At 33.5% G+C, this 27141-nt stretch overlaps 2 protein-coding genes across 3 annotated transcripts in view; one reads left to right on the top strand and one right to left on the bottom strand.

Moving 5' to 3' along the window:
* Positions 1-9672, top strand: part of LOC128990570 (TGF-beta-activated kinase 1 and MAP3K7-binding protein 3-like) — a 61710-nt gene extending 52038 nt beyond the window's left edge. For both annotated transcript variants that reach the window (XM_054413001.1, XM_054413002.1), the window contains 4 exons: positions 1915-1995; positions 2501-2629; positions 6045-6110; positions 8250-9672. In XM_054413001.1, coding sequence (XP_054268976.1) covers positions 1915-1995; positions 2501-2629; positions 6045-6110; positions 8250-8275 — 302 coding nt within the window. In that variant the 3' untranslated portion in view covers positions 8276-9672. The remainder of the gene's footprint in view (positions 1-1914; positions 1996-2500; positions 2630-6044; positions 6111-8249) is intronic.
* Positions 9673-16819: 7147 nt separating this feature from the next.
* LOC128989961 (pre-mRNA-splicing factor Syf2-like) lies at positions 16820-23482 on the bottom strand. Its single transcript, XM_054412132.1, has 4 exons — positions 23214-23482; positions 19680-19820; positions 18601-18893; positions 16820-17058 (listed from the first exon to the last, which is right to left on the bottom strand). Exons 1-4 carry the CDS (start codon positions 23310-23312, stop codon positions 16893-16895), a joined length of 699 nt encoding a protein of 232 aa, XP_054268107.1. The 5' UTR covers positions 23313-23482; the 3' UTR covers positions 16820-16892.
* Positions 23483-27141: the final 3659 nt, after the last annotated feature.

The raw sequence follows: 27141 nt of genomic DNA, 5'->3' as shown, positions 1-27141 counted from the left end.
TTTTTACCTGTGTGATGAACTTTTTTTTCATATTGCACCACTATTTGAACAAACTATGTTACAAAACTAAAATAAAAAACTTTTAAAGATATCCTCGCAAAACTACTTCTTTCAGTTTAATTTGCTAACGGAAACAAGCAGCTGTTTAGTACGTGATTAAATCGTTTCGTCTATTACGATTATGTTAGTGTACATTATACTATCGATATGTTAAACTATTTACATTTTCTTCATAATATTGCCAAACGGCTAAATCATTTTCCAAAATAAACTTATCACACACTTTTAAAAAAAAGTTCTATATTTCGGCATTAGCCTTCTTCAGGAACAAACAAACCTAATACAGTCTAACCTTGATATAACGAACCTCGATATAACGAATTCCTTGATATAACGAATTTTTTATAATCCCCTATAACTCTCCATAAGATACAATGTATATTTTACCTCTACATAACGAACAAACCATAACGACGACCTTGATTTAACGAATTTTTTGTGATTTCGGCTAAAATAAGAAACCTCAATATAACGAATTTATCATTGTCAGAACCTCTACATTGCGAATTTAACCTCTGCATAACGAATTGTCTACGTCTTTCCCTCGATATAACAAATCCCCCACCCAATTATTGTTTTGGGAAAATCTGTTTCTTTATCAAATGAAATGGGAAGGTCACGTCATCTCTTGCGCTAACATTCGTCTGCTCCGTTTTACTTTTTTGTCTGCTGTCGCTGCGCGCGCTATGTTGCAACTGAGAACTGAACTGATTTCATTCACTGAGGACTGATGACGACGTAATGTTTAGTAAGCTGTGATTGGGCGATATGGGATAACTATGGTGAATTGTACAATTTTTGGATGAAGAGAAAACTAAGAAAGAATATAAAAACAAAACCAAAGAGAAAGAATAGCAACATCGTTATCTTAACATTCCTTTTACGAGTGTTTTTATTATAAGAATCAGAAACAGAATCTTTATTGCCGTTGATCAAATACATTGAGATAGGCATTGTCAAATTAGGCTAAATATTTACATTGGTCGATCCTTAAGTTGGCTATGATTATACACTTTTATAATGACTTATCTAATAATTTATTGTTTTCAATACGATTTGTTTCAACTAGCAACACCACTGCTGTAGTTAATGATTATTATTGACATTCCTCTGTTGTGATAAATCAGTACTGGTACAGTAAGTAGCCTACCGGCCTATCACGAGCAGTAGCTTACAACTTTCTACTGTTTTGTTTTGTTCTTTACATGGTTTATGACTACGCAATACAGTGTTTGGCTAGGTTTTAGGAGGGTTAGAACAAGCTGTGATTTTAAACTTACAGTTTTTAACCTGTACCAAGGTCAATGCCATTGTTATGATTGCGCAATATTCAAGATCCCTCCCCTTTATTTTTCCGGATAATTTAGGTTCTACTGTACAATGTAAACACTGTACTGTAAAGTATTGTAGCGTAGCCTATGCTACTTTAATTGTATTTTAATGAGGTAAAATCCCGACCTATATTGACCGACGCTGGTTCTGAACCTCGACTTAGCGAAATTCCTGCAAACCTAACCTCTATATAACGAACCTCGTTTTAACAAAATCCTTGATATAACGAATATTCAGTTCGGTCCCTTCAGATTCGTTATACTGAGGTTGGACTGTAATGTTTGTTTGTTCCTGAAGAAGGCTAATGCCGAAATATAGAACTTTTTTTTTAAAGTGTGTGATAAGTTAATTTTGAAAAAAAATGTAACTATTTACAATAAGCTACAATCAATTAAACCATCAAAAAATACTTTCGATAAGTGTGATTGTTTAAAATCAACATTTAAAACTGAGTTGACTTAGACTATTGACTGACAGGTAATTAGTAGCTATTGATCTCCAATTTTGTTGATTATTTTTCAGTACCTCTTGGAGAAACCAACGAAGAGTTTTACAAGAACATTTACAGAGGCCAGCTGTTCCCTAGACAAGCAGTTCGCCAGAGTGAGTCTTATTTCATAATTTACAATTACATATGACTGATGCATGATTTTCTGTCACACAATATACCATAGAGTCTTAATTATCCAACCAAAACCAGCTTTGGCAAGTTCAGATAAGCTGGCAGATTGGATAACAGAGAAAATAACAAAATGAACTTATTTCCTATGTACTTTACAATGGCAAAAGAAACAGAAAAAAAAAAATTCTTTAGCTAAAAAAAAATTACAACAAGGAAATCACAATCACAATATTAATCTTAGAGTAAATAATTAAACACAAATATGTTTTTAACTAGTTTACAAAAAGTATAATGATCTGTAGTAAGACAATCTAATAGATAATTCGAGTCAGGGTTCAACTACTCACTATTAAAAATATAAGAAAATGGAAAAGGACCAAGAAGTTCATTGAACATCCCCATTGGGCTTACCACCAACTGAAACCTCACAATCTCATGCCTCCTAGTTCCTAGTAGTGGTCCTAGTTGAGTGTATGTTTGTTGCAGGGCCGACGACTGCCCCGGCTGTCACAGTGGTGGGGGAAGGCCGTCACTGGACTTGTCACGTTTGTACATTCCACAATCATCCGGCACTTAACAAGTGCGAGCAGTGTGACATGCCAAGAATCATCACAGGTAGCCTGGCTCCTGCGCCGCCCTTACCTCTGTCTACTGCATGACACTGTGTGTGTGTGCGTTTGTAACACGTACCTGATATGTAACAGACTAAAAATAGATCCCTCATATTCATACGTTAAAGTTGAACACAGTTTTGAAATAAAAATGAACTTAGATAGATTCAGCCACCAACAGAGTTTGTATATGTGATTTTCTTGATAGCCGAGCAGTTATAGTGCTTGCCTTCCAAATCTAGAGGTCACTGGTTTTATTTCAAGCGACATCGTTTTTCAACCAGACGCCATTTGTAATTGGGCTATTAATCAACGATGCTATCTAACAAAAGGTGGCGTTAGTAACAAGACCAGTGCCTTGACTGGCAAAAACACATAAAAAAGTGTGCTGATGTAAATTAAATAGTTACAGTCGAACAACCAACTTTTTCCAGGCAAAGGTGACAGCATTTGACATTCGTGTTTTTAGCCCTTGAACTTGTTGGTTATTTGTCACCATAGATCCGTTATTACATGTTATGTATTTCAATTTTTCCCCATTTTCGTGTTTGTAATGTTGTTATCCACTTTTGCCGACGTTTTCAACTGAAGAACCTCACTAGCCTGAAGCTGACGATTGTATTCCAATTACAAAACATGTCCTTAACAAACATCATTACGCCTGACGGAATTCATTCATTAATTTAATCTTACATCAAGTTGAAAGGACTACTTAACTGTATCCTTTTATATTGCACATTAACTATCACAGTAATAAACCCTAAGGGAGAGAATTTAACTTTCTTCATTTCTTGCTTGGTTACATGTTGTATAGTTACCTAAAAGACTCATAGATTTTATACATAATATTGTCCTATTAAACTATCTATCTTAACTGAAGTTCCATGATTGTAAATCGAGTAACAATTACATTTCAGTATACCAGTTTAATTCCCACAAAAGATTATTTTATTAAATTTGTCATACGTAAAATGTGCCTATTCAAAAATATATAATATTTAATTGTTTGTTATCACATACAAAATATAGTATTGACAGAACAAAAAAATCTGTAAATAATTAATTATTGTTTTGTAAATAATAATGAAATTATTCACAAAGACTTTTTGACCATGTTGGGTTAAATCACACAGAATATCTTATTGTAAATTTATGTAAATAGTATATGTAAAATAGGAAACTTCTAACCCTTTGGGCTCCAAAAGCAATTATCAGGCACAAGAGTAACTTAACCACAATTCTATTCATAACAAAGCAAATATAACAAAGACAGCTGAATTTTAAGGAACTGGTACAATAGACACACCACTTTACATATTACGTGTGTTGTGTCACGGTAAGACCTAGACACAAGATCAATTTACTTTTTCATTTTGTTTAGGACAAAATCACTATTCGCCCAAATATTTGTATTTATTTATTTTATATACTATATATACATTTGTCCTTAAACATGATTACACGAGGAATTTTGTTCCGATTTTGATAAAATTTGGCTTGAAGGTTTAGGGCGGGATAAACTTGAATGAGTTCACAAACCAGCAAAATCAGGTCATAGAAACAGGGTATTATGGGGTTTTAAAATGTTAATAAATTGATTTGTTCAAACTTTTACACCTAAAACATGGAAATACACAGTTTTCATTACAGCCATCATGTAGAGCCTAAAAAACATTTTACTTTATTTATGGTTTTGTTACAAAGGTTACAGGGGAAATAGTTTGTTTGTTTATGGTCTACCAAAAAACTTATTAAATGACTAAATAATCTCCGGAGTTCAAAGGGTTAATGTGATCAATGTGATAAGGTATCAATCTCTTTATTTACATACAAAGCCTATATCTTATCTATATACTAGCCTATGTACATTGTGTTTTGATTCTCAAACACTGAAAATTATTTGTTTGATAATATTTTGAACATATTTTTACTGAATTCTGTATTTTCTACATTAACATTGTTTAATCTTAAGTTTAATTGTTAAACCATATATTTGATTCGCAATAATTTTCTTAACCGCATGGAATAGTATCAATTTTAAAATTGAAGTTTGAAATTTTTCAGCATTTGCTTTGCACCATAGCATGGTTTTGTTTATGTCTTGTGTTCTATTTATTTCTATTCTCTGTCTTAGTTTTGTTTTGTATTTTGTGTTAATAAACTTTTTATGTTTTAGAATGCATTTTTTATTTGCCTTTCTTAGTTGAAGGTGATTATTAATTCTACTGCTGTGTAAGTTTTCTCCATTCTTTAGTCATATTTAGTGTTTTACATATGCTTTATTACATTATTAACAACAGATTGATAGATTCATTTTAAAATAGGGATTATTATTAGAAAGCACATCAGTACAAGATACTGAATAGTGAATACAAATGTAATAGTTTAATCATGTTAATATAATGACCCGAGGCAAAGCAGAGATTGGGAAATGAGCGATTGTTGAAAAGGCACTTTTTGCCCGTGTGATGAACTATATTTTACATCATATTGCACAAATTATTGTTTCAGCTAACTAAGTTAGAAAACAAAGATACTTTTCATGTACAAATAATCTCTTAAAACGACTTCCAAATTGTTTCCAATTTTGTTAATGCAAGCGGCTATAAGTGGTTCAATGATTGTGACTATTACGATTGTGTTGGTGTACATTATACTATCGACATGTAGCACTATTAACAAGACTGCAACAATAAGCTATAACCAATTAAATCAATTGATACATACAAAGTTTACAACAACTGACTCCCTAAAAGACTAAAAAGGCTGTAAAAGAGTTACTTTAGACACATGTATTAAAAACTACTGTTTTTGCAGCAGTATGATAAAAAGTATAATTGCACTTTAATATTAGTGTTAATATTATCTAACCTACACAGGTTGCAGAATGTTGGACAAGCAAAAGATCAAATAGGAAGGACATGTGTGATATATTTGATTTGTTCTAATGGTCATAACCAGTTTGGCCTCCCTTTTTGCATTGGGTCCCTATCATGATAAATTTATATGACATCAAAAGTAAATATACTCAAAATCCTAATGGGAAAGTTTGAGAGAACTCAAACAAAGGTCAAAACTACAAAAAATATGTTACATAGATTTTTGAAGTTTTTGTTAAAAAATGTTAATTTTTTTCATTGACAGAGGGAAAAGTTCTTATCAAATGTAGTCAAATTAACATCAGTATGTTTAAGTTTCCTATATATTCAGGGCCGTTATTGCAAACTTGATCAATGTATTTACAAAGGTAAGTTTGCACCATTTCACTTGTAGCTTTCCTTATAAATTGTACTCATTGCATATTTCAGACTGATTTTGTTTAAGATCTGTACTGAAATATGATCAATGAATAGAATAGTTTGTACACAATCTATGTATATTGAGTAAGAAACCTAAACTGACTGGTGTTTGTTACTCAGGATCAGAGACTCAAAACATCCACATCCATGTGACTCATCATAATGTTCCTTCTTCACCATACAGACGTAAGTATCACATAGTTGGGAAAGTTAGTAAAAAATTCTAACTAGTTAGAAGTTATAAGTTAGTCCCGTAAAAAGTAAATGATTTAAGTTATTATTTAGTTAGTTTAAAAAGTAACTGATAGAAGTTATTAGTTAGTTGAAAAACTAACTGATATAAGTTATTAGTTAGATGAAAAACTAACTGATAGAAAACAAAGTTAGTTTTCGTAGAAGTTAACTGTTTGTTGGGCAGTTGTTTTAAAAGATTTCGTAATGACACATCTTTGTTACTAATCTATACAATAATAAGAGTAAAATTTGTGCACAATGATTAAAACAACGGCTCCTACGATTTCCTCCAATTGCAATGCTATTGAGAATTGCTTGTATAATACATTTGAATTGTATGATGTATTACTAACTAAAGGGATGATTACGACTGTCCAAAATCTTAAGTGTTTTACCGCAAAACATTATATACTGATATCGAACTAAAAATCTAAAGGAAAGGCCAAGGACGTTTTTTTAGTTTTCGACGATGCACCTCACGAATTGATGCGTTATTACACCATCCCGTAACTATAGTTGCATTGCGACATTCCGCGATCCCAGTGACTTAATGCAATAACAGTCAACAGACAACAGATGTTATGTATCATGAGTTTTATATTAAGCTTATTGTAGACATGTTATAGATTGCTCGTCCACATGAAAAATTTTGTAAGGTAATTTAAGGATGAGTGGATGTCTACCGAAAACGAATTGACTTTACAACTTAATTAATCGTAGTAAGACTGAAAATATTTGTAGACTTATAAGCTCTATTTTTAACGTCTTGAACAAATCAAACACTTCGAGCGAGCTCGGTCCCCTGGTACTTGTGTTTTAATCAAACATTGTCACATTTTACATTACTAAAACAGAAACAAATTACTTAAAACTTATCAGATAATGCAGGATTAACAAAAAACTTGTTTCTAGTTGGTCCTGAGATAATGAACATCAACTGAAGACAGTGTTTTGACACTTGAGATGATATATCAATCACCAAACAAACATTCCCCCTTCCCACAGGCTTCAGAGTTTGTGCTGAATTCTGTTGTCAATCATCGGAACTGTTTCAAGTTTACATAAAAACAGATGGCCATAATCATAATACAATTTTGTTTACATCCATACAAAAATGTGGTTATCTGAGTAGTTGATGATGTTTCAGTGAATTCAAATAAAATATTGTAGTGCTATTTGTATAAAATGTGAAGAAGGAAATAACTTATTTAAAATTTTGTATTTTCATAGTATGTTTTATTGATGTTTTAGGGAATTTGAGTAAAATATTGTAACGTAATTTGTTTAAAATGTAAAGAAGAGATTTTGTGTCTGCATAGTACGTTCATTAGCATTTGTAATTTTACTAAGAAGCCTCGAAGAGATCACACATGCAATGAAAACAATAGTGATATAATGAGAAATAATCGTTTTCACGTTTATCAGCTACATATGAAATATATCACGAATTTGGAAGTCACAAAGTGAGGCAGGCTTTTAGAGTGTTCAACATAGGATCAAGTTGAGAACTTGATGAAAGCATTAGTGTAAAGATAAGAATCAGACAAAAATAACCAAATTAATCAACTATTGTATATTGGACACTGAAGTAGACATCCCATCTATATGGACCAGCTGTCGCCAATTTGTATTAAAAAAGAAGATAGTAGTGTGCTAGTGTCTAAAATTATATGTTCTACCTTTTTGTTGCTGACATAGTTGATGGGTCATAACAGTTGCTATAGCTCACAATAAGTCGTTCTATCAGTCTCACTTGATAAAAAAAAATTGTGTATTCAACAGAAATCAGTAATTTAGATCAGCACAATATGTCGGTGGCTCACAACAACTACCAAGATCTTAATTGAAAAAAAAAACTGGCGACAACATATGGGGATGGCATGTCAAAGTTTAAGACCAAGAGCCAAAAGGCCATAGGACAAGAGAGATACAATACAAAAGGGAGAGGCGTCAGATGGATGCTTACTCAAAGCTCCAACATGGATCCAAAGTGAATAATGAATAATGACATCGTTCCGTTCCCTTCACTTCATTATTATGTCTCACCAGAATGACTTTTTTGTTCTATGTTTATTCTTATCTCTGTTTCAGGAGTTGTACACAGTTGGGTTGTATGATATTGCTCGCCTTTCATCTGCCTAATTAAACTTCACCCTTGTAAATACTTCAGCCTATTTTATACCTCGATCGTCATCAGACGATTGACAGTTACCAGTAAGCTACTCAATAAATCAAATCTGTTTTTATAATTCTACAAGCGTACAGTGCTATCTTAGTGAGCTGCAAGGTAAGAGGTATGAAGGTCATGTTCCATAAGTAGTTTAGAACTTATATGCAAGATATACTACTCCGTATGAAATACCAAAGCAATGAAATGTGAATCAGTAAGCTTAAATAGATACCTATTGATGATTGGGTATTTACTGTAGCAAAATATGCTTAAATTAAGGCCCCTTTTGATTTCTCGTCGTAGCTGAGCAAACTAGTTCCAATATGAGACCAAACCCTTGTAACTTACATTATCCCATACTATTCTAGCAGGCTCGCCCCCTCCCTAATGGGATGATAAGTCTCGTCATTCAAAAGCATTCAGAGATTTGACACTCCTGCCAAGCAGTATAAGGTTATAATCACGTTCTGTGATTTAGTCTTTGTAAGAAGAGGATGAATCACTGTTGATTACTGTTGTCAGTTTACAGATATGCAGAAATTGTTTTGACAAGAAATGTGCATTAGTGGCTTTGAGAGTTTCTTGACGCCCGTACTTATTTGAACAGCAGGTCGGCAGTGGGTGTTCATTAGTTTTCATTGAGAGTGATTGTATTTGAGGAAAATTTGCTTGCTGATCGGCGTTTTTCAGACTTTTGGTCCTTGATAGTGATATAGAGACGTCCCAATCCCAAATTAGTTTGAATATGTCCTTGTTCGTTCACAAAATGGTCTGCATCCATATTTTCCCCTGTCAGTGGTCACTGCCTTAGACCTATGAACATCAGTCGACCTACACCATGGAAAAACATCGTGCAAGTGAAGATCACCTCCTAACTATCTTCACTCTTTTCAAACATTTTCTATGTCCAAACACTTTATTTAATCCCGTCAACTGGTGATAAACTTCAATTGCAGTTGACGACTAAGACCACTGAAATCCAATCATATATCTCGATTTATACTTGGAGAGTGTACAATTTTCATTCAAAATAGCTTTAAATACAATGACATAAACGAGACTAATTGAATGGCTCCCTGGAAAAACGTTCCATGCGCCGTTTTGTAAACTTTACAGAAACTAAAAAAAACGTTAAGAGAGTAATTTTTTAAAGATTATTTTTGGATTTTTTTAGATTCTGCTTGATAGGTCTAGTCAAAACAATGTTATAAGGATTTCTTTCAAGTAAAAATCCAAATTATTAAGCTTTTGACATTTTAAGTGTAAATGTAGTGGAAAAACGTTACTTGGGCATAGTTGATATGCACAAGCAACGTTTTTCTACTGAAACATAGCACTCTACAATACTGGCATTTGGAACGTTTTGTAAAGAATAAAGTTTTAATAGCTGCAATAATTCATTACTAGTGTACACGTTGCTCGAATTCGAGCAATTGCAAAGTATTACAGGAGTTATTTCGAAACGAATAACAGTCATATTTACAATGAGTTCAAAAGAGTCAACTCAAACATTACCGGTTGGTGTGTAACACAGACCATGTTTATCTTCGTTATTGATAAACCTAAAGCATTCCGGCCGGTTTTCTCCTTCTCAAAATGCCTCGCTGTAGGCCTACAGGCAACACAGGTCATTGATAGAGGGCCAATTGAGAACAAAAAGTCGTTTTGGGGTAGTGTTAGGGCGCATTTATAACTTAATAGTTGAGATTGTCCAGGGTCAGGTGCTGACTTGATGAGTTAAGCCTATTACGCGCCGTTCTGTAGCTACGGTCGTTATCACGATTACGCCTCCTATCTATGTTTCGTTGTCTTCACGTCGTAGGCATTTAAAAGAAAAAAAACAACAATTAAACACATTATAGCTACACAAAACAACGATAAATGCACAAATTTGAGATACAACCTTACTAACACGATCCGTCTTGGGGGTTATGTTTACACAAACTCAAATACTGTATAGTAAATAAATGTACTCAATGCGTTTCATTGGATTGAAAAATAAAATAAACTAGTGTACATGTTGCTCGAATTCGAGCAATAAATTGCAAAGTATTACAGGAGTTATTTTAAAACGAATAACAGTCATACTTACCATTAATTTAAAAGAGTCAACTCAAGAATACCGGTGTGTAGCTCAGACCATTTTTGTCTTCGTTATTGATAAACCTAAAGCATTCCTGCCGGTTTTCTCCTTCTCAAAATGCCTCGCTGTACAGGCAACACAGGTCATTGATAGAGGGCCAATTGAGAACGAAAAGTCGTTTTGGGGTAGTGTTAGGGTGCATTTGTAATCTAATAGTTGAGATTGTCCAGGGTCAGGTGCTGACTGTGATGAGTTAAGCCTATTACGGGCTGCACTTTACTTGACGTCCTACACTCATTCGAATGAAAATATCGATCGATATATCGATTAATCGATTGCTTCATTCGATATATCGTTTGGTTAGTTAGGTAAGGTTAACCTAACCTAACTAACCAAACGATATATCGAATGAAACAATCGAATGAAAATATTGAATCGAAAAAACAATCGAATGAGTGTAGGACGTCAAGTAAAGTGCAGCCCTATTACGCGCCACTGTTCTGTAGCTGCGGTTGTTATCACGATTACGCCTCTTGTCTATGTTTCGTTGTCGTCACGTTGGAGGCATTTAAAAAAAAAAAAAAAACAACAAATAACCAAATTATAGCTACACAAAACAACGATAAATGCACAAATTTAAGTTACAATCATACTAACACGATCCTTCATAGCGACACAAAACAACGATAAATACACAACTTTAAGATACAACCATAATAACACAATCCGTCTTGGGGGTTATGTTTACACAAACTCAAATAGTAAATAAATGTACTCAATGCGTTTCATTGAATTGAAAAATAACAGCAATTAAATTATACAGCTGATCAAAATGTAAACAATTATGTTCTCCATAAGGATTACATGGGAACCTTCAAAGCCAATGGGGCAGAGGCCAAGGGACTTTTTCAAAAATGTAAGGCCAGTTTGCAAATCTACGCGACACGCTCTTTCCAATGAGACGTCAATGGATAAAATCGGTTAAGAAATGGCGGAGGAGTTCAACCGACAAAGTTTCATGTAGCGTATTAATTATATAGATTTTTATTGCTTAGGTACAGAAATTCTCAAACTGCAAGTGAAAGATTTTTTTTACAATATTGAATCTTATTTTAATAAACGAATACACAATATCTTGTTAATGAAACGTACATAACCCCTAGCCTTTGTATTACGCTGATATTATTTGTGTGCTTGGGACTTTTAATTTTTTCAATATTGCACTTCACTTAACTAAAAGATCACACAAAATCTTGTAAAAAAACGTATTATCTTGGTACAGTATAGTCAACAGTATAGTCAGTCACAAAAGGTATAGTCTTGTAAGGTATAGTCTTGCAGCCCTTGTGTGTGCAGGAACATGAGAAATCCTTAAATAAATCAGCCCATTCACCTAACAAAAATAACATATAAGACAGTAAACAGTAAATTGACAACAGCTAGGTTGTAATTTACTAATAATAAGTATTTAGAAATGGAAATTAAATTCCTATGTCCTGGTAAATATTCTGGATCACAAACGTTATAGTGTTCAACTGTAGTGTGCACTGTCGCACAAGTAACGTTTTTCCAATTACTTCAGAAACAGGTAATTTTTCAGGCACTACTTCATTTTTGTAGTTTTTTTACTCTTTCCCGCTATTTCTATGACTCTTCTTAACTTTCTTCTTCCAAAAATCTATGTTTAACTTTAGTTTTTTGCCTCTATTTAATTGTTTAATAAGGCCTGACACCGGTGAAGACATGGTCTTGTCCGCCCAATAGCTGTACAAGGAACGTTCTTCCAGGGAGTGCCAAATTCCCCTACCCATAATTCAATGTTTTAGTTATAAAATCGGCCAAAAGATGTCGCCACTCGATGGACAAAAGCACAAGGAACGTTTTTCTATCAAAAACCTGCAAACTCTAATTCTGGCGCTTGGAACGTTTTTCCGGGGAGCCATTCAATTGTCCATCCTTGTGGGAACCATCTAGAATAGTAGTGGGTGCAGTAAGGAACACAAGGTTGGTTTGAGATTTTAACTAGCTCTCTAAGCTAGGGCAGGGAGCCAATGGAGACTTTAATTTATGAACAGCCCTTGTATGTGTCACATAATGATAACCACAATTAAAATTAAATAACTTTACAGTTTCATATTTATTAATCTGAACTGTTTTCTTCAGCAAAATCAGCAATGTAAAAAAATGTACATTTCATCTCCTTGACCTTCATCTAGGATATGGAAAAAAACCATAGGATATTTGGTCTACAACTCATGCGGAAAAATGCTTCAAAATGCTGATTTTGCTGCAGTAATAACAAACAAATACTTTAAAATCAATCCATCAATCTAACTTGCGTACTGTATACAGTTGCATAGAAGAAAAATATATGTAGCATTCATATTTAATGATTGTGATAATTTTGTGCTTTAGGCTATGTTTTGTCTTCTAAAATGTGCTTTGGACTCTAATATTCTTTGCAAACCGTGGCTGATCATAGTATAAGGATGTGTCACAACATGACTTTGGATAACAAAGAAGATATCCCATTTATTTTGACCAGGTTTTGTGTCATGTTACTGAGAGAGGATAGTAGTGAGTCATTTTCTTATACTTATAATTGTTGCAAGGTCATATTCATAATTGGTCCTATGGTTTGCAAAATGTTTAAACTTCTCTTTGGCACATTTTAATAGTTTTGTGTATAAAAAAGAAAATGGTATTGTAAAACTATGTCAGTGGCTCAATAAAACTTGGTTATTTCTATAGTCTACTCTAAAACTGGCTAAGACATTATGTGAAAATAATCTTTACTCCGCAGTTGAGAATCTAGTCAAAGGTAATGAGTCCTCAATGTAGCCTCTATAGTTCGGCCAATTAGAAAACGACCTGCGCGCTAATGCTAAGCCAATGCTGGAGGAGGTCGCTTTCTAAGCGGCCGAACGATAAAAATATTGTTACCAGCCTGTTAACTATCAGGACCTTAGTGTAATCAAACAATACATTTATTCTTATAATCTAAGTGTATTTTTTAATAATCTTTAAAAGTTAAATAATATTTGCTGTTATTTTATATGAAAGTTTGTGGAAGCATTTAAAGTATTTAAGGCAAAAGATTATTTGTAATTTTTGTGATATTAGTCATTAGAATGATGGAAATGTGCTTACCAATACTACTTTTAGGATTAACCAACAATATAGGGTCAATAAAAAGAGTATGTGATTAGCATTCTTAATAACAATAACTGTATGAAAACTATGTGGTAAAAATGAGTTTGATTTCGAAAAACTTTGGGATGATTCCTTTTGGAGTAATTTATTCAAAATGCTCGAGTTATGCCCTAAACTTGAAAATGAAACATTAGAAAGGCCTAGACAAACTCGGAAAGTAATAGGTCTTCAAAACGGCACACGGAAGATTTCTCAGGTGCCGTTTGACGTCACTAACTGCTGACGTCACTTTGAGGGAACACCATTACCGCAACGATATGGTTTCGAGCCAACGGCCTCAGTGGTGTAGTGGATAGCGTGTCTAGCTAATAATCCGAATGTACCGGGTTCGAATCCCGCTGATAGCACTAACTTTTTGTCAACAATTTTTTTTCATATCAGCAAGTTTGGTTGGTTTGGTTAGGTTATGATAGTTTAATTTTATAATTAAAAAATTATAAAATTGAATTTTAGGATTATTTTATTTTATGAACAAAACTACTTTTTAGATTAGTAAACCTTCATTCGATTTTTTTCATTATCAGCACGTTTGGTTAGTTTGGTTAGGTTATGACAGTTTAATTTAATAATAGAAAAATATAAAATTGTCTGTTTCTTCAGACTCAGCAGTTAAGTGACGTCAGCAATTAGTGACGTCAAACGGCACCTGAGAAATCTTCCGTGTGCCCCACCGATAGGTCTTCAGCTCAATCATGAGAAAAGTCTGTAGCGTTTTGATGGTTAAAAACTAAACCCAGCTGTCCTTAGCCAGTGGGCTTTCAGTAAATAGTCCTAGTTGAAGTATCAGCTGATGTTAGTCAGTAACAAAGCTGTCATCTTATTCACTTTTGTTTCTAAATATTTGTGTATGCAACCGTTTTATTAATCTAATCTAAAGAGGAGCATAAGTTAAAAAACCCAAAGAAATCCGTCGACTGTTAAGTTTTTTTACATAAAATTTGTACAATTAAAGGCTTGTAACTATTTTTATTTGAGTAGGCTTTTCTGGCCTTATCTAAATTGCCTATAATCTATACTATGAATTTAGGATTTTGGGTGTTATTTTATGCATTATGTAAAAAATAAACTGTGACATCTGTCATGTTTTGTCTAGCAGTTTTACCAGTTTCAAACAAATCAAAATGTCAAATTCTCGATCGCTTCTCAGTACAATACTGGTTTACAGATTATTGGTTTAAGCTGCTTTTTTACATTTTGCAAGTGTTTTTGTAAATTCGTCATGCTCTTGTTTGCCATAAACACACAATTGTTGGTTGATAACTAATAATCGAACCACTCATGTGACTGAAAAGAATGAATTTAATTTTGTCTTTACCAGAACTAAAGATCACATACTGTAACTTTAATGACCCTCTATCATAAGGTTTAGTGATTTATTAAGATGTGTACATATGAAAATAGTAAGTTTTAATAAACATTTGCCTTTAAAGTTTATAAAAACTATTTAGTTTTCATGGTGTAGGCCTATAGAATTTTATAATTCATCTTACAATTTATTATTGGATGATTTTTTTGTATTCCTATTTCCTAGCTGTGTGTTTACTTATTCATGCAGTTAAAATAAAAACAATAAAACATAAATACCGGTATATCAAACTGTTAAAAACAGGTAATCTGATTCCAATGAGCTTCTTGGTAACAAGACATAAAGTGCTTGGTTTGCTCTGAAGTAAAAGAAGTTTTTCTTGGGGTAGCAGACTTACCTGAATAGAAACTTTGACTCTTAATGCAATATAATCCAATAGTCAATGTTATTAGAAACACAAAACCTTTACTTTGTACTTAAACATTTCTGACACTTAAACCTTCTTTCCTTGGTCAAAAATACTCTTGATATTGAAACATTCTTATTTTTGTGTATACAGAATGTATAATGTTTCTGTGTTTTTTGTGCCAGAGTAGATCTTTTAATCCAGGTAAGCCTGCTATCACCCATAACGAAAAACAACCAAGTTATTTATATTTCTCATCTTAAATTTCAACTTAAAATTATAAAATAATTTACTCTTGAATGGGTTTGCAGTTGAATTCAATTACATTGTATTAAATTCACTTGAATATTATTATAGTACTTTAGGGCTACAAACAAATGCACTGTCACCAGTGCGTATCGACGTGCTTTCACCTGCTAGCGCTTACTATTTGAGCTTTCACAGTTAGAGTACTTAGAGTGACTGATAGTGTAAACACATGTTGTACAGTACTTTTGTAAGTCACCGAGGAGCAGGTCTCCTTAGAGTAAGGGCTTTGTGGATTTTATGCTGTTGAAAAGAATCAGTTTGATTCATCCGTTCATGTGTTGTCTATTCAGTTTCTCATCAAAAATAAATAAGTTTGTTTAGTTACACTGTTTATTGTGTGAATCCTCCAAATTCATTTTATTGTGTGTGTCCCTCGATTTTAACCCTCGTAGGGTTTAACACGTTTTGATGTAAATGCACAGTAAGAATAAGAACAAAGAAGCAAAATGCCTAATTTGAGGTGGAATTCACAAAGAATCACCCTGTACCGCTAAATTTTCCGAGTTGTCCACTGTTTACTTTAGTTGAGCCTCCTCCACAGTCAGGTCTCGTCTGGAGTAATTGCACTCCAGACCAGAATGATACAGACTCAACCCGTTGATCTCAAAGCTTTGGGAGCTTAAAGGGTTAATGCACTAGACAACAGGGATGTTGTTGGTGATTTAAGCTGGGTTTTCCTAGGCGCCTAATCGGCGAGCGGAGAGAGGAACGCGGAGAGCGGAATTGAAATTAACATGGCATTCCGCTCCGCTTCTAGGAAAACAGTAACATTAAATTGCCTAAGACAAGTGGAGTCCGCTCTCCGCGTTCCTCTCTCCGCGCCTAGGAAAACCCGGCTTTATAAGCACAATACCCAATAAACAAAGCGATTGAAACAAATGGGAATGTTTTATGAGTTGCAAAAGAGAAAATGGTAGACAGGTTTTTCTAATAACTCGGGATTCTTTTTTCCTTCTTAAGAATTTTACTTATTAAAATATTTCTCTAAATTGATTCTTAAACCAAAGATTTCCATACTTTATATTCAGTAGGAAAAGAAACAGGTTATTGGATCTGCTTATAATAGCAAATCGTAAAAGAGTGAAATACTGTTTACAAAAACCAAAGATTTCATAATCATTAGTACATATGAAAAAAGTAAAATAGGAAATAAAGCTTGAATTATACGCTGAAATATAAAAGATACTTCTAACACATTTTTACTTTTTTAAGAAACAGTAGACATTTAAATATATATTTACAAAACATTACACTGCAGTTCCTCTCTCAAGATTCTGCTTGATTTCTGTTGTGTGTTCTCCATAAAATCTTTCTAATTTCTTGTTGAACTTCATGTTTCTCTCGTTGATGTAATCGATGTCATTATCATCATTGTGCATTCTCCTTCTGCTGTATTTTTCTCTTTTGGCAATTCTAAAAATATATAAAAAACATTATGAGAAACTTATATTTATGGTTTATCAAATATATAAATCTATATATAAATCTAAATAATTTATTTTTGATGTTCTGTTGAGAATAAACAATTAATTACAAACAAAATGAACTACTGTACTTATCTTTCCAACAGCACACAGATAGACAAAAACCTTCAAAAACCAAACTAATGAGGATTAATTAACAGCTGTGTCTAAGGAATATGTCGGCCTTAGTCACAAACAAGACTACAAGATTGTGCCACTCATCCTACACTCATCTTCATTCATACTTGGCTTAAAATACCTACTTTGTATGGTTGCCATTTCAATAAAAAGTATAAGTATAAGTATTCTAAAGTGTCTGGAATAAGATTAAACTAAATTTTATGGATTACGTGAAACCCTAATACTTATGACCCTAAATTACTATATGAGTTTGAGTAGAATTAGCTTGAAGAGATCAGGTTTAATTGCTTAGAGTTTGCAACCAAAGGGACCATTGTCTGTAAGCACGGCTACACAGATGAAATTCAGCCTACAACTAACTACTAGTGGCCGCCAAAAGTAGTGCAGGCACTGTTTTACCGGCTTATTGGCATACTTGCTGAAGTCAGAGACTGCTATGCAAGTATGCAACCAAGGAATTAAAAGCTGAAAACCCCTCGGAGTGATGCACACAAGGAATCAGGTCTATAGCCATGTTAAAACAATCTTATCTTTTCATGATAACACAAATTTGAAAGTGTCTGGCTTTAAATTTGCAGGTTAAGTATCACCCTTACTTTGCCTGTGAGGAAAATAAAGTAGGCCTAATCTTTGCTTTATTTATCAAAACGATGACACAATACTGAAAACACAAAGGAACAAAGTAGTTAACAATAGTGTAGCCTATTTCTAACTTGGATGTGAAGTATTTTCAAAAATGTAAATAATCCGTCTGAGGCCATAGATAGTGAAGAGGCTGCCTATAGCCAATTAAACTACAGTTTTCAGTCTTCGCCTTACTTTACTTAACTTGTCACAAGCCATGAAAGAAGATAACTACTTTTTGAACTCACAGATACATTAATGACAAAATAACAATAAATCCTTTGATAAATCCATTTCTACTGTTTGCATTACAATTAATTACAATATTATGATTATCGTACTTTAGTATAATATATATCAGATAAGGATAAAAACCTGACCCAACAGTCACACTGAGCTAATAAAAAAAGGTTACGTTTGAATCTGATAGTCCCTACACCAGAATCTAGGAGCGCTGCTGTCCCTGTGATTTTCTTTACAAAGTACCAAACTAGCCTATTTCACGTATATATTTATGATCAGCTGACAGCAACAGTGTAGTGATATTAGTTCTCTCTCCTAGCGCCCTCAAGTCTGAACTAGCGCTTCAGTCAGCAATAGCAGCTCTCCTAGATTCTGGTGTAGACATTGGCAGATTCAAACGCAATGTTATTATTAAACGGCTCAAAGAGAGTTTTGGTTAAGTTCTTTATTTTATGGTTTTAGCCATATTTCCTAATATACTTACTGTTTCTCCAGATCTCCAACCATCCTTTCAATGCCTTCCTTGCTGTCTTTCTGCAGCCCATGGAGAATCGTGTTTGGTCCACCGTAAAAAGCCTCTCCCAGAGTTTCCTTCTGTTTTTCATAGCTATCCATGTCTGTCTTCATGTTTTTCACAAGCCTGTTGTACTGCCTGATGGTAGCTTGTTCATAATCAGCGAAACCAGTATCTGGGTTCTTTTTCTTCTTCTTTCGCTCAAGTCTTTCTGCCTCAGCTGCGCTGATGTTGAGAAGTTTGATTCTGTCGTAATCTTCACCCTGAATCATGTTAAACATTGTGAAAACTCGGTCCACAGCTGTTCATCTACAGCAACGGTAAATTTCGCACAGAATTATGGAATTTCAATGTTAACATTAGTAACAGATTTTTTGGAAAAAAATGTATGATGAGCATAATCAACATTATACACATCAATTATAAAAAAACCAATAATAAGTTACAAAAGGGTCAAAACTTAACATTTAAGACAGTGACTCTGGAAATTACTGTCTCTAAGTTAAATCTGGCAATTTTTTTTGATAATATCAACATAATTTATAAACTTGACAAACGTATCTGGTTACAGCCATAGTTGCTTCTTGTACCAGAAATGCGTTTTCTTTTTATTTGTAACCTTCCTTCAAAGGTTGTCGCTCAAGCAATGTCATCAGCAGTATTGAAATGAAGATGCTTCATGTCACAGGCTTAATTAATTTTATCAGGTTTTTGTCACCAAATTGTGTTATTATCATTACAAAACCTGACAATGATGAGATTTTGATGATCCTATCTTGAAAAATAAACACCTGGATACATTTTGACAGCAGATAATATTTTAATAAATTTAATTAACATACAAACTTTTTGTGTTGCCAATTGCAAACTTATTTGTGTGTATTAAGCATACAGTTTCTCTCCTGTAAAAGAACAGGTTCCTATCTAGTAGCTTAGTAGCTTAGTAGTAGTATTTAGTAGCTTGTCAAGTAAGGAATATTTCCCAGGAGGATTTAATATTGTTTTAGCATACATGTTTTAGTTAACAATGGTTACAGTAGACCAATCACCTTTTCAGCAGCCGCGTCACGTTGGGCTTCATCATTTAAAATCCACTCAGCTTTCCGCTTCCGCGCTTCCCAGTTAGACGGCAAGTTATTTCGTTTGTCTTCTTCTACAACCTCTTTGTGATTTTGTTGTCTGGCTTCGTTCTAGGAAAAACATTACCTAATAATAATCCTACTAGGTATATAATAATTGACCAAAAAATAATACTGGTTACTGCAATTGCATTCTTTAACTTGTAATAAAAATTGATTAATTTAAATTAATTCATTTTTCATCTTCTTAACTTATTGATTAAATTATTGAGACTAACCAGTATTTATTGACCCAACAAAATTAGTACCTGTGGGCTTTTAAATTACCTACTACACGTCTATGCATAATAGGTAGTAAAAAACAGTTAGGCTAAAGCAAATATATTGCTGTCTTATATAGCAATATATAATAATATAACATATACATAATAATATAGGAAATTCATAGGGAAATGACCCAAAGAAGCCAGAAGCTAAATAACATTTATAGTCTACATAAGTTGAAAAAGACTGGTGTTTAGATGTATTACATATGTTATTGTATTGAATAGGTAGGCCTATATATATTGAAGTAAGTTTGAATAGATGAGTTAACGAAGTGAACAAATCTATGTATCGTGTATAGCGGAGTCAGAGATTAGTTGTCCGCTTGTTCTGTGACTCTGTGTGTTCGCATCAAAAACTCAAGAACCGTTGCACTTATAGAGTTCAAATTTTGCACAGATAATTATGACACCACTCGGAAAACACTATTAAAACTCTAGATGTTTCCGCTCAGTAGTATAATTAAAAAAACCAAAAAATACATTTTTAAATTTGTCCCATAAGAATAACATTAGAAGTCGTCTTTTTATTTGTTAACATTTTGCAACCAACAATTTTGTTGTCTAATTTAGACAAAGAGAACGACTTTTTCTCTAAACATTTTCATTTTTGGAGTAAACACAGTTTGACGTCTATGAATACTATTACATTATAATTCTAGAGCTTCCAGAATAATAAATTGAACTTTACAATATTAGTCGGCAGTTATATAGGTACAGTTTATGTTCAGTATTTAATTAATTCAGTTAATTAAGTTAATTCAGTATGTTTGACAATGCCTATTCCTGTATACAACCTGGTCAACGGCAATAAACTTTCTTATTCTTATTCTTATTCTTATTAAAATTCACCTTTACACTACAAATATATATATAATTCCAAACAAAATAGTGCAACCCTGCCCTTGCTTTAAAATATATGGTTGAAATATTATTGCAACTTTTGTGATTTTTGCCATATAATAGTTACTCCCACCGCTTACCACAGATGATAACGGCTGTTGACAAGCGAATGGGAGAAAATATGTGTCAGATTGCTATTGTATTGACGACAAAAGTCACAAACAAACCCAAAACACGATGAAATCAAATACTTAACTTTCAGTAGAGTAAATTATAGTCTTAGGCAAGAGTCAATAAAAATTCTTATTTTAATAAGTTACCTTAGTAATATTAATTGATGCTTTCAGAATCTGTCGTAATACGGTACGAAAATTCTATCAAAATTAAAGTTACAAGCAACCATTCCGTTAAAAGACATGATGTTTATTTATACAGTAACATCCTAAAGAGTTTCACGTATAGTTCTCATCTCCGAGCGTGGGAGCGGAAATGTTGAGATTTCTAGAAAGTGGCGGTTAAATCGAACTGCTCTCAAAACATGGTCGGTCAAAACAAACTAATATTTTTCTAGCGAGCACGGATAACCCAACAGTTAATGCGAGGTCGGAGCGGCAAAAATAACTAACCGGGGAAAAGCCTTTAATCCGCTTAACACCTAGGCTAACTTCCCTCATACAATGTTCAGATAATCAGATGAAGTCGTGTAAGGATTACTCACCAAAGCAACTTCCAGTTCATCAGTTTTCTTACCAAGGCTAAGTTATCCTTCATATATATTACAAAATAAGAATATGTGAGATTCACTAAGGACCGCAATTTTTATTGGTTTTGATTCCCAAAAAAAGTTTTTGGGTTAGAACTGGTAGGCCGTTTTAGATCCACAAATATCCCTGATGAATTTGGCAGACAGTGATAGTTTGTACGCGTTCAGATTGCTTCAGACCGACTCGAGCTCCCGCCTGCCTCCCGGCTATCTTTGCTTGCAGCAGTGACCGCTAGAGACCAGCATATCTACTGGCGACAGGGGAGGGGAGTAATGAAGAGTTTAGTCAGTTCAGTGGTAAGTTAGCCATTGTTATTGTTTATTATTTACATCTGTTCGACATAGGCTATGTTGTACCCACTGAAATGTTAACGTTTTGCAGTTTGCACAAAAGAATAATTAAGGCTGAAGCTGCTAAAGGGGCCTAAGTCGAGATGGGCCCTTATATAGATGAGATTCGCTATGTCGCTTCTTTATGTCTTCTTCTAGTATAATCTTTGATCACTGGAATGGTATATTTCAGTTTGTTTGGTTGGTATGAATCTGAAAGCCAGCTGGTGTCACTAGGCCCTTTTAGTATGGACGAGTGCCAATGCTGACAGCATTCAAACATAACCTAGCACAGGCATTTTTTGTCAAACTTTTGGATGGGCCCTTTGAGAAGAGAATCACTATTTTGCTTCATCTTGTCTTCTTTTGATAATTTGGAATGGTGTATTTTAGTTTTTTTTTGTTCGTAGACTCTTCAAGTCAGCTGGTGTCACCAGGCTTTTTTAGCAGAGAAGACTGCCAACGCAGACGGCCAAACATAACCTCTAAACTTTAACAGTGATTATCTCAAAACGTCAGTTTTTCGAGATAGGCCCATTTAGCAGCTACAGCCTCAATTATACACTACAGTAGTTAGAACTCCTCCAAATATGATAATCACAATCGCGTATTTGACTCCTTAGGTTCAGATAGGGCCTAGGCTAAGTGTTTACAGATGGAATGACAAACTGTTAAATCGTGACCAATGTTTGATTTAGTAATTGAAATAGGCCTATTTTCTTCATTTGGCTTGAATAGATACCTACATTTTTATAATTTAACGGACCAATTTAATGATAGGCTACAGCGTGATCTTGGTAAGGAAAAGGTCACATTTCACATTTAAGTTAGCGCAAATTACCACAGCAAAACTGTCATGGCGTGTCTACTTGAAATTACTTAAATAACCCTAAATTAATCTCGCCCCCCTCCAAAAAAATATTCTATATCCGCCACTGGAATCTTTGGTTGCCCAATAAACGCATAATAACGTAATTAATGCTGCTACTAATGGTTATGGAATTAAGAATAACGGTTAACACAAAACCTGAAAATCAGTAGCTGAGACTTTACAATCCTAGTCCTTCATAGGCTTGGCGTAGTTTGTTGTTGAGACTTATATCAATTTTGGATACCTGTACCTGTAAGGTATTTTAAGGTTAAGATGTAAACCATAACTTGGGCTGCTTAACATTCTTCAACTTGTAATGCAAAGAAACAATTATTAATTTATTATGTTGATATAAATAATTGTCTAATACTTACTCGTTTTAAATGAAGGTCCTTTAGTTTTTTCAGCCTTTCCGCATTTTTTTCAGCAAAAGACAAAACTTTACTTGATCCATCTTCTTTCTGAGTGTCCATTTCAAAGATTGAAGTATTATTTATGATAATATGACTACAGTGATATCAATTATAGTGTGACTGATGAATTGTAAGTTGATAAGCCTTTGTTTGTTATTTATTACTACAAAAAATTAAAATGAAAATGACAGATCGACACTGACTCTGACAGAATGAAAATATTTATTTGGGAAGGGAAGACAATTTAGAGAATCAGTGTTGCCAGTTGCCATTGTGACCACACTTACAAACTCTATAACCATTGATTATAACACTACTATATAACCCATCGATCTCTATTATTATGGCTATAACCTAATCAATGTAGTAGTTATGTAGTTGTAATTTTGTACTACTGATTGTAAAATAATTGCTTGAGACCAGTGCTCCCACTTTGACTTTAATCAATTGGAACGCTTATTTACCTACTTCGTTACTTGATAACTTGTTTTCTTCATCTTTGACCTATGATTCTCGGGTTGATCACGTAATTAAAAATAATTATAATAATGAATGGCATTGCACTGTTATGATTAGTTACATATCCAATGTGCCAACAGTCAATGGTATTTGTTATTATCTTAGGCAACAATGAAAAGTAACTAAGAGCACAGAAATTATTTACGACTTGTTGTCTTCATCTTTGGCCGATGATTCTCGGGTTGATCCCGTAATTATAAACTAAATATATGTTTATGAATGGCATTGTACTGTTATGATACTGTAAATGGTTGTTACCGTCAAATAAATAAATATAAATAAATAAACACGGTACAGAAGTATTTCAATAACTTTATGGTAATTAATAAATTGTTATGAATGAATGAATTTAGGTTTAATTTCATGATTTGTGCTTTACTGTTTGGCTATATAACTAGAGAACGAGTTATTGTTTATGGTTAGATCCTTTTATTTTTAGCGAATTTCCCTATAGGGAAGTAGTTATTACCGTAGGTAGCACGGTAAGACCTAGGCCCGGGACCGATTTACTTTTTCTTTTTGATGTCCCCAGAGGCCAAAAACACCATTCGTTCAAATTTGTATATATATATATAGATTTATATATATATATATATATATACGTCCGTGAACGCGATAACTTGAGTAATTTTTGTCCGATTTTGATGAAATTTGGTTTAAAGGTGTAAGGCGGGATAAACTTGAATGAGTTCACGAACCAGCATGATCGGACCATGGGAACGGGGTTTTACGGGGAGTTTTATGGGGTAAAAAATGGTTTTTCTAATTTTTGACCCTCAAAACACAAAATTTTCTAATTTATCTCTAAACCTTTTTAAATAGCTTAAAAAAACAAATAATTTAGTATATTAAAGTGTTTTTGTATGGTTATTGGTAAGGGAGAAAATTAAAACAAATTTAAATGTAAAATTCCTATGCTATTCTTATGGAGAATATTGTAAAATGTTGCAGTTTGCTTGTTTATAAAAATATTTTGATCAAACTTGGCAAATTTATTTATTTATACTAAGTTATTAATATTTTCCAAAAAAATACACTTTATTAGTTTACTTGTGGCAGCAAACCTAGGTAATCATTAAACCTAATGTTATTTTAATAGGTTTGGTGAAAAATCTATTCAGACATATGGAAATTCGCTTAGTCGGCAGGTTTGCTGCGGCGGGGGTATTATTTGCTTAAACGAGGTTTGAAATGACTGAAATAACAAGAAACAAGTCGTAACAAAACACGACCTCTAAAGTGCTCCGGACAGAACTAACAATAAAATTTGCTTCAGCTGTTCCACCAGGATGAGAAATCTTATGTTTGATAAAACCATAGATAAAACATACTCCAAAACTAAAGGCGGCCGTGGATAAAACATAGTAGTCCCTTGGATAAAAACATAGATAAAACATAGATAAAACATAGATAAAACATACTAGTGGTTGGTTAGTCTATGATATTTATCTATGAAAAAACAACGGCAGGGTGATTATATATACATGATCAACGATTAGTAAGCAAAAAGTGAGAGTAAAATATTAAGCAGGAGAAGAAGATGAAGGATAGGTGGAACAATGGTGGAACGGAATCTCGGGAAAACTCGGGGGTCTGACTGAAGGGAGGTACAAATGAGGCAAATTTAGTTCAAATTTCCTCCGTGAACAGCGCTGTATTAGAGAGCACAGCAGGCCATGACGTCATCGTTGATTCGGTCGAGTACTCGAGTCGTCAGTCGCCAACTATCGATATAATCGATAGATCCTACTACAATCGATATTTGCCCATCGTAGTCGTAAGTTTACGTCATCGTAATCGGACTGGTTGGTTTGTGGTTATGTTACGACAGACACTTGAAAAAAATTGACAGTGTGTTGTGTATATGGAATATACCGCGAAATCCCTCACTATGGGAACATACTCATACTGTATTAACATAAATAAAAATTAATCAGCTTGAGTGTTCTTTATCCAAGGTATTAACGTATACCATGCTTATACTCTATTTACAAAAACATTGTCAAACTTAGACTCAGGGGCTTCCATGAAATGAGATCAATAATTTATCAATTATGTTAAATATACCGGTTGAAATAGAAATCTTTAGCTTGAAATGATTGGTTAACTTGGCAAAAAATGGTTTATTTAGGTCCCTTTTTCGTTTAGCTTTTAAAGACATGTTCAAGTTCAAAGGCATTCATTTTCATTACGGTTCCAAAGCCAATTTATATTAACTTAGGCCAGTTTCTGTCTTGGAGTTAATTTTTAAGAATGCCATTAATAAATCAGCACTATTGATAATTTAAAGTGGACAAGTCTTGCTTTTAGCGAATTTCCCTATAGGGAAGTAGCTATTACCGTAGGTCTCATGGTAAGACTTAGGCCCGGGACCGATTTACTTTTTCATTTTAATGTCCCCAGAGGCCAAAGACACCATTCGTTCAAATTTTTATATATGTATATATATATATAGGTATATATATATATAGATTTAATATATGTGTCCGTGAACACGATAACTTGAGTAATTTTTATCCGATTTTGATGAAATTTGGTTTGAAGGTGTAAGGCGGGATAAACTTGAATGAGTTCGCGATCCAGCATGATCGGACCATGGGAACAGGGTTTTATGGGGGGTTTTATGGGGTAAAAATTGGTTTTTCTCACTTTTTACCCTCAAAACACAAAATTTCCCAATTTTTCTCTAAACCTTCTTAAAGAGCTTAAAAAAACAAACAATTCAGTATATCAAAGTGTTTTTGTACGGTTATTGGTTACGGAGAAAACTAAAAAAATGGTAAATTTAAAATTCCCATGTTATTCTTATGGAGAATATTGTAAAATGTTGTAGTTTGCTTGTTTATGGATATATTTTGATCAAACTTGGCAAATTTATTTACTTTATAGTAAGCTATCAGTATTTTACTAAAAACACACTACTTTATTAGTTTCCTTGTAGCAGCAAACCTAGGTACTCGTTAAACCTAATAATGTTATTTAAATAGATCAATTGAAAATCAATTCGGCCAAATGGAAATTCGCTTAGACGGCAGGTTTGCTGCGGCGGGGGTATTTTTATTAAGTTGTATCCTCCCAATAAAGAATTTTGAATAATGTATAGGTAGGCTACACCTAACGTACCTTATCGAATATAGGCAAGCTATAACGGGTAGGCTAAGTTACTATAATATTCCTGTACAAATAATTTCATTTGGTCAAAGATGGTGTCAAGATTTACCCAGGGATGTAAATCTCACCAACCTTTCCACCAGAATAATGATATAGGCCTAGTGCAAGATAACAACAATCCTAAATTGAAAACAATAATAGACCTCAACTAATTTGTATGAGTCACAATAGATCCAAAAAACTTACCTTAACTTTGAAA

The sequence above is a fragment of the Macrosteles quadrilineatus genome, unplaced genomic scaffold (genome assembly GCF_028750875.1).
Source record: "Macrosteles quadrilineatus isolate MER2022 unplaced genomic scaffold, UCM_ALF_1.0 Scaffold_3__2_contigs__length_128488019, whole genome shotgun sequence".
NCBI lineage: Eukaryota > Metazoa > Arthropoda > Insecta > Hemiptera > Cicadellidae > Macrosteles > Macrosteles quadrilineatus.
This window is presented reverse-complemented; position numbering and strand designations above follow the sequence as displayed.